Genomic DNA, 19,078 nt, shown 5'->3' on the forward strand with positions numbered 1-19,078 from the left:
AGTTTCTCCAATGAATTCAGATTTTGATTATCGTCTTTTCTGAATTTCTATATAAGCTAGAAATGTTAGTTTGGCATTTCATTTTACATATACCATAGTATCTTCAATTCAGTTCAAGAAAATTTTTGACAAATGTTTACTCTTTAGTTAGATACTATTTTCTTCCAGAAAGTATTCAGGGAAAACTAAACATATTACATAAAACATATATATTAATACATTTCTGCACAATAACATACTGAAAAATGACTGCTCATGAATCTGAAATCTGAATGACTTCTAGTCTTACATGAAAGAAATCAAGAATTTACTTGTTTGGATCTTCTTTTGTCCATTATATGGTTCGACTGGATTGACACTCAATACCAGGGACCTTAAAAAAAATGGAAAAAGAAACTATATCTCCTTATTGGGTGTTTTGGATTTTTTAAAAAGTGTAAAAACACAATGGCATAAATTGCCTCCACATTCTTCCACTGCTTATACTACTTAAAACCCCCTCCTTCGAATAGACTTGGCTGTGGATAGTGTATTTTTGTTGACATTTTTGGATCAGTACTTGGCTACAACTTGGACCTTTTTTCCATTTCATGTATTTTCTTACAGAATGAAACACGGGGATCAGTTGGATCTCTAAATATCATCAAGAAAGCAAAATTTTAACAACTGCTATTTCAACTAGTCGAATGAACTCTAACCTATTTTCTCATGACTAGTCCATCTTAAATCTATTTTGTAAGACCCAGAAACTTTTCAGCAACACTTACTTAACAAATATGTATTGATCATGCATATGTGCTAGGTACTATGACAGACTCTGTGATAAGCACAACAATCTCTGTGGATACAAAGATTTATCCTTGTAAATCTTTCCTTGGCTGATTCACTATTAAGACTGAGTCAGTGGAAGATGATTGACACTCACAGACTTTGAGCTAGAATTTGCTAATATTTATAACAGCACTTCCTATAGCCAGATCTCACAGATCAGTATAAAATTAAATCTGATTCATTTATTTTAAACTCAAATCCATTCACTGTCTTTATCATCTCCACTTGTACCCCACTTCAAATACTCTCTGCTTCACCTCTTCTTGACAACTATTTCTGTACATGCTTTAACTGTGGCAACCAACTACATGCAGGTGTAACTGTTGGCATCTCACCTCATCCTGGTACCTTTTAGATCTTATTTCCTGCCCTGAGATGGCTGATGTGACTCATTCAGTACTAATGTATATGAGACATTAGTTTAGGGATATCAATGCCCAAGGGCCATCCTTAAGTAGGAGTCTATGTGTAGATGCTTTTATCCTTTCACCCTTCAAATGGATATACCTCATTACACCCCTTGGAAATTCTTGGAGTATCAAGCAGTAACCACATGTACAGGGTTTGGCTCAAAAATGCATCCTTGTGTTAGCTTCCCTCCTTTCTTCTTTTACTTCCATGTCCTTCATGCCTGCCTCTGGATCATAAAACCACTTACACATAAGCTTTTGTTTCACACCCTGCATTAGGGTGACCCGGGATAAGAACTACTTAGCATTAAATATACACAGGATGATTTTTACCACTTTTCAAGGGAATATCATTAAAACTATACTATAATATTCTATACAAAATTCCCTGTACATAGACTGGGTCACATTTTCCTTTCTTTATCTCCAAGGTGAAATAATCACTAACTGGCTTAAGAAATCATTTTTAAAATGTATCAAGCTCCATCTAAGCTATACTTTAATGACATAAAAATATGGAAATCAAAATCTTTGCCTTTAAGTTACTTTCAGTGTGTTAACAAACACAGGCATCTGTATTAACAATCAAAATACAGTAAAGTAAGAGCTATGACAAAGATTTGTACAAGTGTGAAGACTCCTGGAAGAAAAGTTTCAGAAAAGAAAAGATCGTATTAAAAAATATATATATATTTAAAAAATTTTAAGTCTAGAAATAAGCCAAATAATAAAAAATGTGTATGAAGGGGGGATATATCCTGCCAGAGATAATGGTGTATGTAATGACACAGAGACTTAATAACAAAATATATGTAAAAAATTAAAAGTAATTTGGAGTTTCTGGAGCATAAAATGCATGGTAGAAGATCTAAGAAGATGAATTTGCAGGCATAGGTAAGGGTTGTGCAACAGAGAAACTCAGATGACTTGCTAAGGAAGCCGTAATTCATCTTGCAGGTAATGTGAAGCCAATAAAAATGGTAGTTCTGAAATCCTTATAAGTCAAGGCTTATTTTGAGAAATTGGCTAAAATTACTGTCTCTCTCTTTCTGTCTCCAAAAAGGATTACATTTGCCCAAAACTCTTCTTTCCACTCTCTGAATTATTGTGATACCATTAAGGCTATCTATGGACCTACTAATAATATTCATTTTAAGACCTTGTGCATTAAAATATGTAAAACACCAAATAATATACTTGGATTTGTGCTTTGAACATTCTGGTAGCCATATGAAAAATGAGTTTTTGGAGGGCAAGTGTCTAAGTATGGAAATCTGTAAGGAAATTACACAATAATCTAGGCAAATCACAATGATCATTCATACTATAGCAATAGTATGAAAAAGTGATAGATTCAAGAAATCTCTCTAGGAAGTACAATAAGCAAGACTTGAATTGATTAGACAAGTGCAGTGAAAGGCAGAATGATAAAGCAGATGAATTTGCTTTTGACATGTTGCCTTTGAGGTGCTTATAATGCCTCCAAGTAAAATGTCTTAAAATAATTTGGATACACCAATCTTGAGCTGATGCTTTAAGATAAACATTTCAAATATCTCAACCTATGTGCTCAAAACTACAAAAGTAGATGAAATGATTTAGGGAGATGGCATAGAGTGAAAAAAAGGGCCATGGATAGAGTTGAGGGGAAAACAAATATTTAAAGGTCAATAGAGAAAGAAAGGTTTTAAAGAAGACCGAGAAGACATTCATAGAGGTAGTCAGATATGCAGGAGAGAGATGGGCTGCAGAAGAAAAGCAATGGCTGCCCGAAGAATGAGGAGGTGTACAACAGTCTGACAAGTTTCCACTGGGAACAATTAGAAAATCAGACAGTGTTAGTGGAAACCGTTTTCTGCATACACCAGACTAAAACAGATTGAGGAGTGAATGAAAACTGTGGAAGTGAAGGATTGAATGAAGAATATGAGAGTTTGACTCAGAGAGAATGGGCAGGAAGAAGCAATGGCTAGCCATTTTAGATATTTCTGGGAGGAATTTTATTCATGTGTTTTTTTTGTTTTGAGGACAAAAGATAAGTGAGCTTATTAATATGCTTTGGGAAATGATACTGGAGATGAATAGAAAGAATACTGGTGGTAGGTTGATGGTGTATAAAACAGATTGAGGTCCAGAGGATTGAGGATATAATGAGATCCAAATCACCAGTCTAATGGATGCTTTAAGCCTTGCCCAGGAGATAGGGCCTCTCACCATCCGTGCACTAGAAAGGTAGTGAATAGGGATCAGGGTGAAGATAATTCTGGAGGTGGTGTGTGAGGGCCAGTCGAAGGTCTTTATTTCTGATTATATAATTTTTCTGGGTGATATAGAAGAGTGGTGTTATTTCTGAAGAGACTGTGAAAGGAATGAAAGAAAGACTATCAAGGGGCCCAAGTTTAAACTTGGAGACCACTGATTTGTACTAACCAGTCCTAGAAGGATGATTTACTTTCCTTGTTCTGCATCACATGCACATACAAATGATGGATGAATACAGAGTTGGGGTCTATTTGGGCAGAAATGACAGGAGGACAGGGTTGCAAGAGAATTGAGGCAACAGTGAGTACTAGCTGAATAGGAAAGGAAAGGAATCGGGGACGGGGGGCAGATACCTGGGAGAAAACAGAGAAAAATGGAGGTCTAGATTTGGTTGAAGAGAAGGTGTTATGGAGAGTAAGATTGTGAAAGAGCTTGAAAGAGGTGAGTTTGTTTTCAGAGAACAGAATATCAGATTTATAGTTTTCTGACATCGAGAGGTTCTGAGTTGTCAGTCCTTAGATTAGGGAAGGAAGATGAAGCCAGGGTCAAAGGATTTTTAGATTGGCAGGTAGATACACAAGAACACCAAAATCACTCAGGATAATGTGACACCTGAGTTGAAGATGAAAAGTTGAGTCTGAGTAAAATCTTTACAGGCAGAGAGAAGGAAGATTAATATATGTAATCCTGTGTAACCTGAGGTCCAGAGGTCAGGCAGTCTCCATTGGAGTAGTCTTAGAGGAGAAAAGGGATGTACCATTCTCAGTGGGGAAAAGAGTGTCAGTTACAACAAAGAAAATTAGAAAATATTCTGTGTAGCGGGTGAAAATATAAGGAGAGTTTATTTAATATGGAAGAGGGGTTTTAGAAAGCAAAGAGAAAAAGTTTGGGAGTATGAGTAAAACTATTGTGGTAAAAAACCAAAAATGCAAAAACAATTTAATCTTTTATGAAGACTGTATTTCCCGGATTTGCCACATACCCCTTGTTTGCACAGCACCTATTAACCTCTTACAGAAGTAGCGCTGTGTGGATTACAGCTTGGGAAACATTGGCAGAGCACTCAAGGATAGCTGGGCTGTGAAGCATTCCGCAATGGAATTGGTGCCAAGTCACGGTAGACTCAACTCTTAAGGTATCTGGAGGGCAGTGTTTAGACAAAGAGGAGCCAGCTTCAGCTTCAGGGCCACCCAATTTGTTGGTTTTCTATTCATGGTCATTTGTCTCTTCAACACACCTAGACTGAAGACTATGAAATTAGGAACAGTTATAATTTCTTTGCACCTCTACAACATTTGACTTGCTGCTTAATATATCAACAATAAATATTTTGTTTTATTGATGCATGTAATGAACAAAAATATTACAACATAATTTTCATGTCTTCTTTCTTTCTGTCTTTGATGAAAATTTGCTTTCCTTTCAGGGTTTCAACTTGATGTTAAATATCCAAATGTTTTAGAGCTCATTGTGAATTTTTAATAATTTTTATATACTCCTTTCAAAATCCCAGATATCCCTTTACTTTAGCTCTTTGATATTTTTTTTCTTTTTTTAGCAGGATTTATTAAGAGGAAAGAAAAGTTCCCACAGTAGGAGGGGACCCGAGGGGGTTGCCCTCTTTGATAATTTTGATAAAATGTTACTGAACAAAAAGAGCTCAAAAAAGAATATTTTATATTGTTGATTATTAAAGTAGCTCTCCTAATTATTGAAAGTGAGAAAAATGAAGAAATAGTAGGAAAGATTTGAGAAATATGTAGTCAATTTATTTGTTTAAAACTATATTTTAAAAAGTAAATTTAAAAATTAATTAAAAGTACAAAACCATATGTAGTTGACCTTTAAAAAGTATTGCAAGTATCAGAAAATTTTCCTTGATGATTCTTCAATTATCTTATACAGTACAGTAAATATAGTTTTATGTACAGAAAGTAATATCTATGTATAAATGTATAATATGAAGAGAAATTTTCAGAATTTTATGTTATAAAAATTAAAATGCAAGTACAGTTTATACTATCTATAATCACACAAAAGATAAAGACAGTGATATCCATACATGGTAGAATTTGCAAAAGTCAAAAGCAAATTATTATATGATTTTACCATGGTATGTAAAAGCAAAGATATGAAATGATTGAGAATTATAACACTCAAGTCCAGTACAGCTATAAATTATATTTACATTTTAAAAAATTTAATGTTATATCTCGCATTTATTAAGGACACTGTTAGAAATTTTCAGTCTCTGGGTTGTCCTTCAATATTACAAAAGCAATATTTATGCTGCTGTTCTTAGGATAGACTTCCAACATGTATTGCTGTACTCAACTTGTTTTGATAATGTGGCTTTAGTGTGTAATATAAATCCAGAGTTGAACTGATTATTGTGGGTCCTCTTTTCTCACTATAAAGATACAAAAGCTCAGAAAGCTATTGTCTTAAAAGTACCTACAATCTTCCACTTTGGAATATCCAGTGTCTATGAGACCTCTGGGCAGTCACAGGCATTAGGAATCTCTACTTCTACTGTTGAGACTTTGACCCACAGACCTTTAAGCTCAGGTTGATTGATTCAGAAAACTGTGTGTAATAAGCCTCTCTCATGACTCGCAGAGCCTGAAGTTAGGTGAACATACTGTGTTGGACTCTTGTTTTCCTTCCACTCAGTTCCCCTTTGTAGTTTCAGTGAAAACATTTGCTTATATACCTTTTTCCGGTCAGGCTGAGAAGAAAAGCAGATTCTACCTAGACCAATCTTGCCATGTATTTGCAAGAAAATATAGATAACTTTTTCTTAAAGGTTATAAAAGCAAAATTCTATATTAAAATGGATTTAGGAAACTTGTATTTTTACTTTGAAGATGTATATCTGATTTTAAAGTCTAGAAGCTCACAGTCGTGACCCCTCTCATATGCAGTTCATATTTCACAATTTAACGTTATTAGATGTTTCAATGACAATTTTTAAAATTATTTAGGCTTCAAGGAGACAACCTGGCAGAAAGGACAGAAGAGACATTACAAATACTTCATTCTCCAGATGAAATAATCCCAGATTCTTTGGGTAAGTTTAAGTCTAACAATATTAATGTAGTTTTAGTAGGACTTAAAGATTAAAAAAAGAGAAGAAATTAATCCAAATATCTCCTCCTTCACCAAATCACTGTAGCTATGGACACATGTCCATCACTAGCACATTCCTTTGGGGGTTGTATTTGTTGGAGGCAAAGCAAAAGAGAAGAGGAAGCAGGAAATGTAGGGTCTAAGGAATGGCCTCTTATGCCTGTCCTGTTTAAGGTCCCAACAGATCAAATATATGCAGGCTACTCTCAAATTTATGTCACTAATTCTACCGTGGTTTTAGAACTTCACGTTGACTGCTAGCTTTCCAGAAAACGGAATTCACTTTCTGACCCTTGAAACTTGCTGTATCTCCTACTCACATTCTCACATCATTGATCCATTCATTCTTCTTGGGCAGAAATATCAATTTCATACTTGATAATATCATATTTCTTCTCTCCCAGCCCTCCTTGAACTATCTTACCTATCTTTAGTTTGTTTTCTTTCTAAAAATGAAGGCACTTATCTCACTTATTTCCTTTTTTTTCTATAAAGCAAAATTCAAACTCCTTAACTTAGCACACAAAGTTAATGTCAGAGCACTTCAAAATGTTTGCTGAATAAGTAAGTAAATACAGTGCTACTCCAATTGCATCTTACTCCAATTGTATGTTACTTCTTCATCAGTCAATGGCCAGGCAGGAAACAGTACATCCAATTGGGATTGTTAGAAGACAAACTATAGGACAGTGCTGTCCTTATACTTGAATAGAGGGGACATCTTAAGACACAAAAACTTCTCTTCATAAAATAAATAACTGAAACATTCAACTGCTGAAAATTAAAAACTCCTGCTTATCAAAAGATGTCAGAAGTAAAGCCACAAAATGGGAAAAGATATTTGCAATGTATTTGCCACTGATCAAAGATTAATATTCAGAATGTAAAGAAAAACTATGATTTAATAAACAAAAAAAACAACAGACCAACAGAAAAATAAACAACAGAAATGAATACATATTTTTTGGAGAGGAAACACAAATGACCAATAAGCATATAAAAATAAGCATATAAAAAGTATACACATTTTAAAAAAGGAAAAACTGTACTAAAATTGTAATACTTGGTAAGACGAGTACAAGTCACGTTTGACTTCTGCAATTATAAGAGGTGCTCAAAGTGGTTACAATCAGCATCCAGGCACTTCTGATTATGGCGAACATCTCTTAAGATGTGTCTGCCTTTTTTGGCACCCCCAGTATTTAAACTACCCCAGTAATCAAGAAAAAGCAAATTAAGACCATGGTGAGATACTGTTTTACAACTTTTTGATTGTCATTAATTAATAAAACTGGCAAAACTAAGTGCTGGTAAAAAGAAACTCGGGGGACACAACATCAATAAGGGTACCAGATCTCAAATCAGGCAAAGTGGGGACCAAAGGGAGGCCCAAACTTTACCTGTACGGATGACCACTTGTATACCTAATCCTGAATTGTATCCCACATCTTTAAAATAAAAAAATAAAAATAAAGAAAGTAAACTCATACACTGCAGATAGGTTATCAACAGTTTTGGGAAACAGTTTTCCATTATTTTAAAATTGTAAATATTTTTATAATCTAAAACCTGGAAATTTCATTTCTGGATAAGTAACTTAGAGAAACAAGTCTCATGTATCATGAAATGTGAGCAAACTTGCTAGTGTGTTCAAGGACAGGGAAATGGATGAATTGTGGAATTATTACACCGTAGACAACATTATGCATTTCAACCACACACAGGATGGATAAAATCAGTGGTGTGCAGGTAAATGTTTAACAGTTACCCTGGAAAAAAAAGGAAGCCTGATTTGTAGAGACTGATGACTTTCATGGTGTAAATACTCCCACTGTTGCTGATTTCAAGCAACCAGCATAAAATGGCAGTTGGTCCTCCCAATATGGTAAGAGCAAGTTGCAGCTTACTACTGAATGAGTCTTAAAAACATAATGCTAATTGAAGAAAAGCAAGTCAAAGAATGCTACTTGATAAAGCTCAAAACAAGCAAATCTGAATAATATGTTCTTCAGAAAAATATACATTAGTGATAAAACTATGTTTAAAGAAGGGAATGATAGACCCAAAATAGTAGTAATCCTCAGGTGAAAGCATAAGGATGGAACCCACAGAAATATGAAGGTTATTGAAAATGTTTAATTATTGAGGTAAATGGAGGATTTGGGTGTTTCTTTTATCATTGTGCTTTGTAGCTCAATTATACTATATCTACATACATTATATATTTTTATATATTATATTTATAAAAATATATTTTTATATGTCAAATGTTACCTAGTAAACATTAAAAAAAAGTGTTGTGAGACTATAAACCATTGAAAGTGTAGCATAATACAAATAAATGGAATCATTTATACATAAGTAAATCTATTATAGCATTGATGACATGGCAGATTCTTATGATAGAACTTTCACCCTGACAATGAAAATTGAAGAATATGTCACTAGCAACATGGAAGCCCCAGGCTGGACATTCATTGACACTTGCTTAGCTTCTGACAGAGCTTTTAATCTCAAAGATATTCTCACAGATATTTTTGCATGTGTACCTTGATTTAGGTCAATTTTCCCTGACTAGTATTAAGTTCTTTTTCCTTCCATCTATTCAGATCCTCTGCTCTAAGATCATGCTAAGTCTTTACGATGTCCAGCCCACAGGAATGTTTTCTTTCTCTCAGCCCCTAATTGTTTTTGAATTGCTTCTTATGTGATTGTTCTTTCTTCAGTTTGATTATATACTTTTTGAAATTTTCTTTTGTTCCTCTTCATGTCCAATACAAAACCAGGCACAAGACAGACACTATTTAATTATTTGCTGGTTAAATTTATAGCAAAACAACTCCAATCCATCAATCTTTACATTCATCTCCTTCAGCATCACATTTACATGATTACTGAGAATTATAGGGATTTAAATTTCTTGAAAAATTAAATAATGTAACAGTAATATGTTGTGGATTATAGTTATGTGTCCACTGGAAAAAAATATTCATTAAGTTTAAGCTCCTTTCATGAAATGCTTATATCCTGCATTCTTTACATCCAAATATTCGTACCCCTAATCAAGAAATTCCATAATATGAGTTTCTGAATTAGTGGATTCTTTTCTACTTAAGTTAGTCAAATCACTAGATCTAATAATTGACTTCTATTGGTATTATTCAAAAGCCCTAATGTGATTTTATGTCAACTGTGCATCCACAATGAACTTGGCTCAGCATACATAAATATTTCTATAAATAGGTGTAATTTTGTGCGTAAAAACTGGACACAAGCAGCAAAAGTAAAAGCAATGGCAGGAAGAAGTTGATGCTAAACATTATGATAAACTACAGATTTTTAGCAGCATAACCAATCAACCATAGGAACTAAACTTCTAGTCCAAGTCCTGTAGAGATTTCAGATAAAATTACTTTGTCTTTCCATGCATCAATTTCTTCTCTAAAATGAGGAGACTAGAGAAACTCTGTAATATTTGACAAATTTAGAGACTCCTTTCCCACCAACCCATATGTGATTTTGAAAAGCTCAAAAAGTTACTTGTATTTTGAAAACCATGTATAAAATTAATAACTTACTCTGAAGTAGATAGAACAAAATAGTTATGCACCCACCAATTATTGTTAATAAACAATGCACTCAGAACACTTAAAAATAGTTTACTCTTCTTAGCATCCAACACTACAATTTGATTTTTGTTTTGTTTATTCTCCCTATTAGCTTGTTAGATTGGTATCCACTATTAGATTTGGACTATTTGGCAGGGTGCATTTGACTTAACAAAAATAAATCAGATATGTAAATCCTCAAATATTTTGGCAGGACTTTATCGTTGTCCCTTTGTGCTAAATTGACTGGATATTACTATATCATAGATCTCACCGGACATGTTACCAATAACCAGGAAGAATTAAACTGAAACAAGAACAGAACAGAATGTAAAATTGTAAAAATTACCAATATTTTCTCTTTTGCTAAAAAAATTAATACTGTGCTGTAAATGTGCTCAAGCAAACGCCATGAGAGAAAGTCATAGAAAATTATCATGTTCAACCTGTTTTAAAGTACCTAATAGACTGCCTAGCATATAATATTTGTTAATAAATGAATACACAAATATACAAATATAGCAAATAGATGAATGAATTAATTTATATACAAGTAATCAAGCATAATGATAACATTTCTTTAAAACCCTTAACTATTCACTGAGAGGAAGTTGAGAACATGTTTATAGTCTTTCTAACTTTAAAAAAATCAGCAAATTCGCAAGAGGGTGGATTTTCTTGTCCTATACATGAATATAATTTGCCTTATAATATAGAATAAAACACTTTAAATGGTATTTATTTATTAAGTCAATATTCTACTCAAATAAGAATTTTAACACAAAAACAAAACAAAAAATACTGAGTGAATACTAAAATTATACTATCATTTGCTCACAGTTCTGCAGACTGTAATTCAACCTTGGAGGACTTAAATCATGTTTAATTTGCATTCTAATTTAACAAATTTATCTATTATCATTCTTACAATTGGATTTTAAGAGATGGGGCTCAAGTATTCTTTATAAGTAGATTAATATTTTTTAAAATTTGGTGTAATTCTTATCATTCTGATTTTATCCAATAAAACTTGTTACTTTTTAATATCTTTTCTGTTTGGAAGAGTGATGGGTACAATTTTTAAATTTATCTACAACTTGAGAATATATGTTTCTTCCAAAGTCAGTTTTATGATGGAAGTCATTCCATATTCTAAAACAAAATCCACATTTTCATCGTTCTGTGTGCCCTGGTAATTGGTAACTTTTCTGCTTGAATGTAAAATTCTTAAATATCAGAGATGGAGTTCTATAATTCAAAACGATGATTATGGATTTTGTGTAATCTTTCCATTCTCTTTCTGGTCTTCAGTGGCCATTAAGAGCTTGAAAGATTTAATGCTCTGATTTTCTTCCTGGTGTACACATTTTACACAACAGAAAAATCTGTCTCTATATGCTCATGAATCTAAAGGAAAACATTTAGAGGTTCATATGTATCTCTCAAGTATAAATATTAAAACATTGATAATATAATAAATATAGGAAATTAATTTTAAAATCCAGTGGTTTAAAATACCTTTCTCTTAATTGATTTTTTTAAAAAGAAGTCCAAACTCAGCTAAGGGAAGTTGACAGTCTCTGGTATAGATTATTTCTAGTTGTTCCATATATCTGTCCCTGCTGCAGAATTCTTTAAAACCTATAGAAATTCTTGTTGTTATTATTAATTTAACTTAGCAGACAAATGGAAAGGGTTGCATCATTTTATTTACATATTTGAAAGTCACTTGTCACCCATCCCTCAACCTCTCCATGCTAGGTAATTGCAACTTCTTGGAAAGTCTACAGTCATTTAATAGAATTCATTCTTCTCTGAATTCTTTTCAGAATATTCCATCCCATTTAAAAGAGAGAGCACAAAATGGTACTTAAATTGTGTAGCCCCCCAGAAGAAAATAATTAATGAATAAAACAAGTAAATATAAAATTATACAACAGAAAAAGAGCATTAAATATCAATATGCTTCAGCGGTTTGCTGAATAATATGCCAAAGACGTTTATTTATTTGCATAACAGTAGCTCTTGTATATTCCTGTCCTGATTGTGCTCTTCTAAATTAGAAATATTTATCATTTTTCATAAGTTGTCTTTAAGATAAATAAGTATTATTCCGCATTCTGTCTTAACTCATAAACACTAAGATTTCTCAACAACTAGATCAGTCACTTGAATAACCTTCTTACAACAGATTTACATATTAGAAAGTTACTAAGCAATCTGTGATAATAATTTATTCATTTTTTAAAAATAAAAATAGATTCTTTACCTGGGACTGAAGAAGCACTAATGGAAGAGGGCGAAGAATTTGAGAAAGCATCTAAATTAACAGGATCTGTAAGTATATTCATCTACTTATTTTTTTTAATCTCTAAAACTGCATATACTACCAATAGGATGTTGGGATTACAGGCATGAGCCACTGAGCCTGGCAAAGTTTGCATAATTTGAAACATTATTCAAATCAAAAGATTTGGTTAAAGGCAGCACATTTTTCATAATACTTCATAATAAAAGTAATTTTAAACGTTACTGATGAAATTAATGTATCTGTGCTCATTTGTTATTTTCTTATTGTAGCCTCCCTGACACTATTTAAAATTTTGCATTTCCCTTCTTTATTTTTTTATAATACTTCTGACCTCTTCTATGTTATATGATTTACTCATATTTTAATTGTCCATCTCTTTCCACTATAATATCACATCTGTGAGGGCAAGAATTTCTGTTCTTTTTTTTTTTTTTTGCTTCTGCATTCCTAAGAGTGCATCTACGCATAGTAGGCCCATAATGTTACATGAATGATGTAGCTTAAAACAATAATTCTTCACCATTAGATGAAAAGTCTTATATTTTACCTTATAATATATAAGGCAGTATATAATGGCAAAATCTCAGAAATAGAAAGAACCATGGTGACCATCTTGTTCAGCATTTCCTCTCCCTTACCTCAGCATTCTGAGCTGTAGTCACAGATCCTCCATTCTATGCATTCTATATCCAGTGTATAGGTGAGGAAACAGAAACTCAGAGAAGCTCAGTAACTGGACCAAGGTCCCAAATTTAAAAGAACGGTGATGTCAGGAGTTGAACACTAGTCAGTTGCACTTCTATTGCACATTTTTGATATTTCTAGTGCTGTCTTGTTTCTTTTAGAAACTGTTTATTTCTGTTTGTTAGATATTTTCTTTTTCTATTTTTTTTAAAATTTTTATTTTGAAATTGTGGGGTACAATTCAGGGTTACATATACAAATGTTCATTGTGCAAGTACCCTTATTGATGAGGTGTGCCCCCCCTTCGCCAGGTGGATATCGATTCCTTCCTCTCAACCATTTGTCCTGGTTCTACTCCTAAAGTGACAACTTAAATCTAATTCTTCTTACACTTAACTGATGTTTAGGTATTAAAAGCCCTTAGCATGAGCCATGTGAGACTTATATTTTTCAACCAAAATACAATTAGTTCTTTCAACCAATTCTTAAGTTGTGTAGTTTTCAAAGATTTCAAAACCTTCGATACTTTCTCTGAATATATTCCTGTTTGCCAAGTCCCCAGTAATGTTCGAGTTATATCATAATCAAATCCAGGGTTCCAGGTAATGTTTCCACATATAGATTATCACGGGGTATGTGCTTGGAACAAAATATTATTTTTGGATTATAACCTAGTATTGCATTAACTTTTTTTTTTAAAGGAATGTTATACCATTTAAGAACTTTAGTATGGCTCATAATCTCATGTTGATAAAGGCATGTTGTTGTCATTCAATTGTGATAATCTGTCATCCATCACTTTTTGCAAAGGTTTGTTTTATCATCTGTGACTTCCACAAAAGTCCATATTTCTCCCGCAAGCTTAAATAGATACCATTGGATTCTTTTTTAATGGCTTTCTCAGATCAAGATATATCCTGTTGATAGCATTTAGCTTGTTTAGTAATCACTAAAAACTCAAGGGAAAAATTAGCTTTATTTGATCAAACTTCTGAGTAGTTTCAAAATTGGCTCTTGGAGATTTTTGCTTTCTTTCCACAGGGTTCATAGTGCTTTCCCAGTGCAAAAAGTTGTTAAAAGTTAATTTTGTTTGTTTTTATTTACATTCATTAGATTTTAAATTCTCGAAAATTCTCCAGTTCCACTAAATGTCAAATTACCCATTGAAATACTTTTTGTAAGTGAAATAAAAACAATACATGAGAAAATAATAAATATAGGCAATATCCTTGGGTCCCCTCCCATTGTGGGAGCTTTTCTGTCTTCTCAATAAATCCTGCTTTCTTTAAAAATAAAAATAAAAAATGACAATAATAAATATGTTTCCTGAACAGAACAATTTCTAGGTGGCAGCTGATTTTATGAAGAAAATATGAATTAAAATAAAAGCTAATTATGTTAGAATACTGTAATGATATTTTAGATGTAAGTTAAAAAATACTTCTGTAATATTTCTCAGGCTAGTATTTTTAGTAAATCAAGAAGAAAATTATGACTTGATCTAAATATTAATGATGAACAGGAATAATAGAACTTTTAAACTTTATTACTGTAAGAAATACAAAACACTTAGAAGCAAATTTTGAGTCATATTCTGCAAAAATATAAATATGCCACACATATTGAAAATCATGCAGAGTAGTTTCAACATATGCTGTCTCTATTTGCTAACTTTTCATGTTGGATATTGTATATTAATAAGCGAGGAATAGACCTCGGAAACAGTTTTCCCTAGTGGTTTACCCTGTGCTTGGAATATTTTTTAAATTTTGTGAATGTTTAAGTGAGGTGAAGGCAACATTTAGATTTGAATTCCTATCTACTTCCAAATAAAGAAAGTCATTCTTATGGAATCTTCCTTATCCACTCCTCTCCCTATATTCTGGAATGCCTCTTAGCATGTATATAGCCTTTGCAATTTAAAGCTGAATTTGTCAGGTGAATTCATTCATTAAAAATAAAACAACAAAAAGAAAACCCTAAAAAGAAAATACCAAGCAGCAGGTATTGATTATGATCTTTTAGCTTCCTAAATATAAAATATAATATTTTAGATCAGTGATTGATAAAGACTTAATAGTAGTAATTTTTACATCTAAGTATTCCCAGAGCTTTCTTTACCTTAAAAATCCTATTTTGTTTAAAAAGTGTTAAATAAACAGATGAGCATAAAGGGAAGTTAAAAAGATATTTAAGAATGACATTTGGCATTCAATATTTTATTATTAGCTGACTCCTATAAGACTTTGTATAACTGGCTGTCATTTCATACTTAAAATAGAAGAAAAATTTTTTAAAAAGGACTCCTGTGGGATAGGTTCCCTAAAACGCCCAAGAGTTACTAAAAGTTGTATTTTTAGTGTACTTTCCTTCTGTAGAATATTTGAAGAAATATGTAAAATTAACTAGAATAATAATAGTAGTAATGATATCATATATTTGGGGCACTTTAAAATTATTAAACAGTTCACATGCTATCATCAATGGTCTTTGAATTTTATAATTCTTGTGGCTTATCATTTTATCTTTGACCACCCTGCAGTAAAGTAAGTAATATTTACTTAGTTTCAGATGAACATAACTGAGGTTCCACAAGATCTTGTGATTCATCCAAAGTTAGTTCCCAGTGCTCCAACAGAACTTGTCAGGATTCATACAATTCTGACTTATCTGCAAATTTGTGTTGAGGCACTGAGTCACTGTTAAATAGCACATGCAATATAAATGGGATAAGAATTAGGCCCTAGCCGGCTCGGTGGCTCAGCCCGTAATCCCGCGCCTTTGGGAGGCTGAGGTGAGTGGATTGCCTGAGCCCGCGGGTTCGAGACCCGCCTGGGCAGCGAGACCTCATCTCTGCAATAAATCAAAACATCAGCCGGGCATGGTAGCGCGCGCCTGTAATTCCGGCTACTCGGAAGGCGGAGGCCGAAGGATCGCCAGAGCCCAGCAGGTCGAGGCTGCGGTGGCCGGGAGCGGCCACTGCACTCCAATCTGGACGACAGAGTGAGACTCCAACTCAAAAAAAAAAAAAAAAAGAATTAGGCCCTTATCGGTAGCCAATGTCAAAGACAGATTTATTAACTGGATTAAACAGGTAGTGAAAAGCAAGAATGAAGGACAGGTAGATTTTTATGAGAAGAAGGGATCAGTACATTCGAAAGATAAGAGAGTAGTCTTGCGCAGGCCCTTCACAATTGAAGGAGTCTGAGAAACCAGGACAAAATGACATAGAAGGGATCCCGAGATTGGAAAAGTACTGAAAAGTAAAGCAAACACACCAAAACACACAAACGACCTCCCACCCATCTTATGCAAAACAAGTTTAAGAAAAAAATTCCTGGCCGGTTCCGTGGCTCAGTCTGTAATCCCAGCATTTGGGAGGCCGAGGCGAGAGGATTGTCTGAGCCCACGGGTTCGAGACCAGCCCGGGCAACTTGGCGAGACCTCATCTCTACAATAAAAAATTATCCGGTGTGGTAGATTGCACCTGTAGTTCCCACTACTTGGAAGGCTGAGGCGGAAGGATCGCCGGAGCCCAGCAGGTCGACGCTGGGGTGGCCATGAGCATGCCACTGCACGCCAGCCTGGGCCAGGGAGTGAGACTCCAACTCAAAAAAAAAAAAAAAAGAAAGAAAAAATTCCTAACGTAGAGACCCAGTGATTCTGGAATTATCTTAGTAAAATGTCTGTTGAACTAGATTGGAGGTTTGGTTACTTTTAATCTTGCCAGATGTTATGCTTTGTTGATGCTCTAGGGACAAGTGAATGGCTTTTTTCTTTTCATTCTTCCCTGATTCTTTCCATTTCTACTCACAAGTATTGAGGTTTGGATCTGATTGTGTGAAGTTGGAATTTCCCACGTCTGCCACATTTCCTCAAGATCCCGTGAATATAAATTTAACAAAAAATGAATTTGGGTTGGATGCAAATATAACGCTTTTAATAACAACTATAACTGGAATATGGAGACAAATAAGTCTCTGTGCACAAATCTTCTGCAACACACACATACAATATACGTTTTGACAGCAACAGCATTGTTCCTAAATGAATTTTTGACAAGGAAGAATTGGGTAAATCACTTTTTGTTAATTAAAAAAAAACTGTACTCAGCCGATGCAGCACATAGGTCAGGAAAGAGTTCCACCTGTATTTCTATTCCCTGTTTGAATGTTAACTAGCAAGGTGGAATCCTCTTATAATAAATCCTAGGGGTTTGGGGGAATTATGTTAAAGGAAGGATTCCATTGCACAAAAAGAACATTGATTGCTAAGCCTTAAGAAAGGTTTGGCAATCTACTGAAATCATATGACTTTTCACAATATCCATGTTGTGCTAATGCCTTTTATTTCTTTTCTCCAGAAATCTACATACTACTTTCAGGCCTAATAGAATATGTCCCCTTAGTGACCAATTATTCTTTTATACTACTTCTTCATTCCCAGATCTTTACCCCTTTTCTTGTGAGGTTTGCATAAAAAGATCTAAACATTTGAAACAAATTACAAAATTGCAAAATTATTATTTAGGCTTGACAGCAAGCATAAAACAATTGTACTTCTACAATTTTAGCATAAAATATGAATGAGGAATAGTTCGTTATCATACCTTTAGGCTATTGATTTAATTATGAATTTTATACCTCTGCTCTATACCTTGTTTCGTACTAATATTGTTATTCTCTACACACAGACCTCCCCTCATAAAAATTTTGTCTGTTTCATTGTCCTCACAATTTGACATTATAAATATTTCCAATAAAACATGTTTTAAATTCTTTTCCATAATCAGGTATAATTTTATGGTAAGTAAATTGTTGCACATTTTATAGGGTTTATATGTCTGTGTACATTGTTTTAAATAACTGGGCAATGGAAGCAACGCTAAGTGAATGAATTAATGAACACATTGTAATTTTTTTCTTGCATTGTATTTTATCATGGAAAAATAGGTGCACAACTAGCATTTATGGAATTAAGACTAAACATATTTCAACTTGTACTATTGCAAAATGAAGAAGAAAAGAATGAATGTTCATTATCTTCTCACCAAATAGAAGTAATGAATTATGATGAATCTGTCTCTTGAAAGATTGTGTTGGGAAATTGCTGGCAACTAATTGTAACAATGAATTTTCTGCTACAGAACAGTGATTAGTACACATTTTGCTCAACCCTAAAGGTTTTCAGTATTTCTTTTTCCTTTTAGCCTGTGGAAGTTTGCTTGGCTTTTGTGACTCATCGGACTAAGATGCCAATAAAATTGCTTAAAACTAAGTGCTATAGTAGGCAAGTTATCTAACCAAATTTTGGAATCTGGTGGGATTTTTCCTTTTGACATTTCATTTCTGTTGATTTCTAACACATTGAGGATGGAAATATTTACCCAAACCTATGCAAATATTATTTTTTAAAACATCTACGAGTCTTGAAAATGTAACTTCTAAATGTCACATTTGCATAAAGAAAAATGGCCTAAGACGATAACCTATGACATAATACATGTTTAAATACTGATTGTGGCTTTGGTAATTAATTCAATCCCTTTGCATAATTCCACTATTTCTTCACTAGTAAAATATGACATTATGTCTTGGAATCAGTTAAATTCTGAGTTTAATTTTTAAGATAATGAGAAGGGAGAGTGGCTTAATATGCAGTCTTAAAAAACAAGTACCATTGACTTCCGGGCAAAAAATACTCACGAAGATGTTGAACAGTTGTAAGATCTCAGTCATGAGTCAATTGGTTCTAAATATGATGGGCAAAAGAGAAACTCTATTTTGACATCTTCAGTATTTTGAACTTATAACTAATTCTTTAGGTCCCATTAGCTCTGATTA

General features: G+C 33.4%; 1 protein-coding gene across 1 annotated transcript in view; it reads left to right on the forward strand.

Annotated features, from left to right (window-relative positions):
* Positions 1 to 19,078, forward strand: part of LOC103267715 (uncharacterized protein C8orf34-like) — a 318,318-nt gene that overhangs the window by 201,232 nt on the left and 98,008 nt on the right. The window contains exons 5-6 of the mRNA XM_021716164.1: positions 6,488 to 6,573; positions 12,501 to 12,577. Coding sequence (XP_021571839.1) covers positions 6,488 to 6,573; positions 12,501 to 12,577 — 163 coding nt within the window. The remainder of the gene's footprint in view (positions 1 to 6,487; positions 6,574 to 12,500; positions 12,578 to 19,078) is intronic.

Source organism: Carlito syrichta, unplaced genomic scaffold (assembly GCF_000164805.1).
Source record: "Carlito syrichta isolate Samal-C Ts95f unplaced genomic scaffold, Tarsius_syrichta-2.0.1 Scaffold308211, whole genome shotgun sequence".
NCBI lineage: Eukaryota > Metazoa > Chordata > Mammalia > Primates > Tarsiidae > Carlito > Carlito syrichta.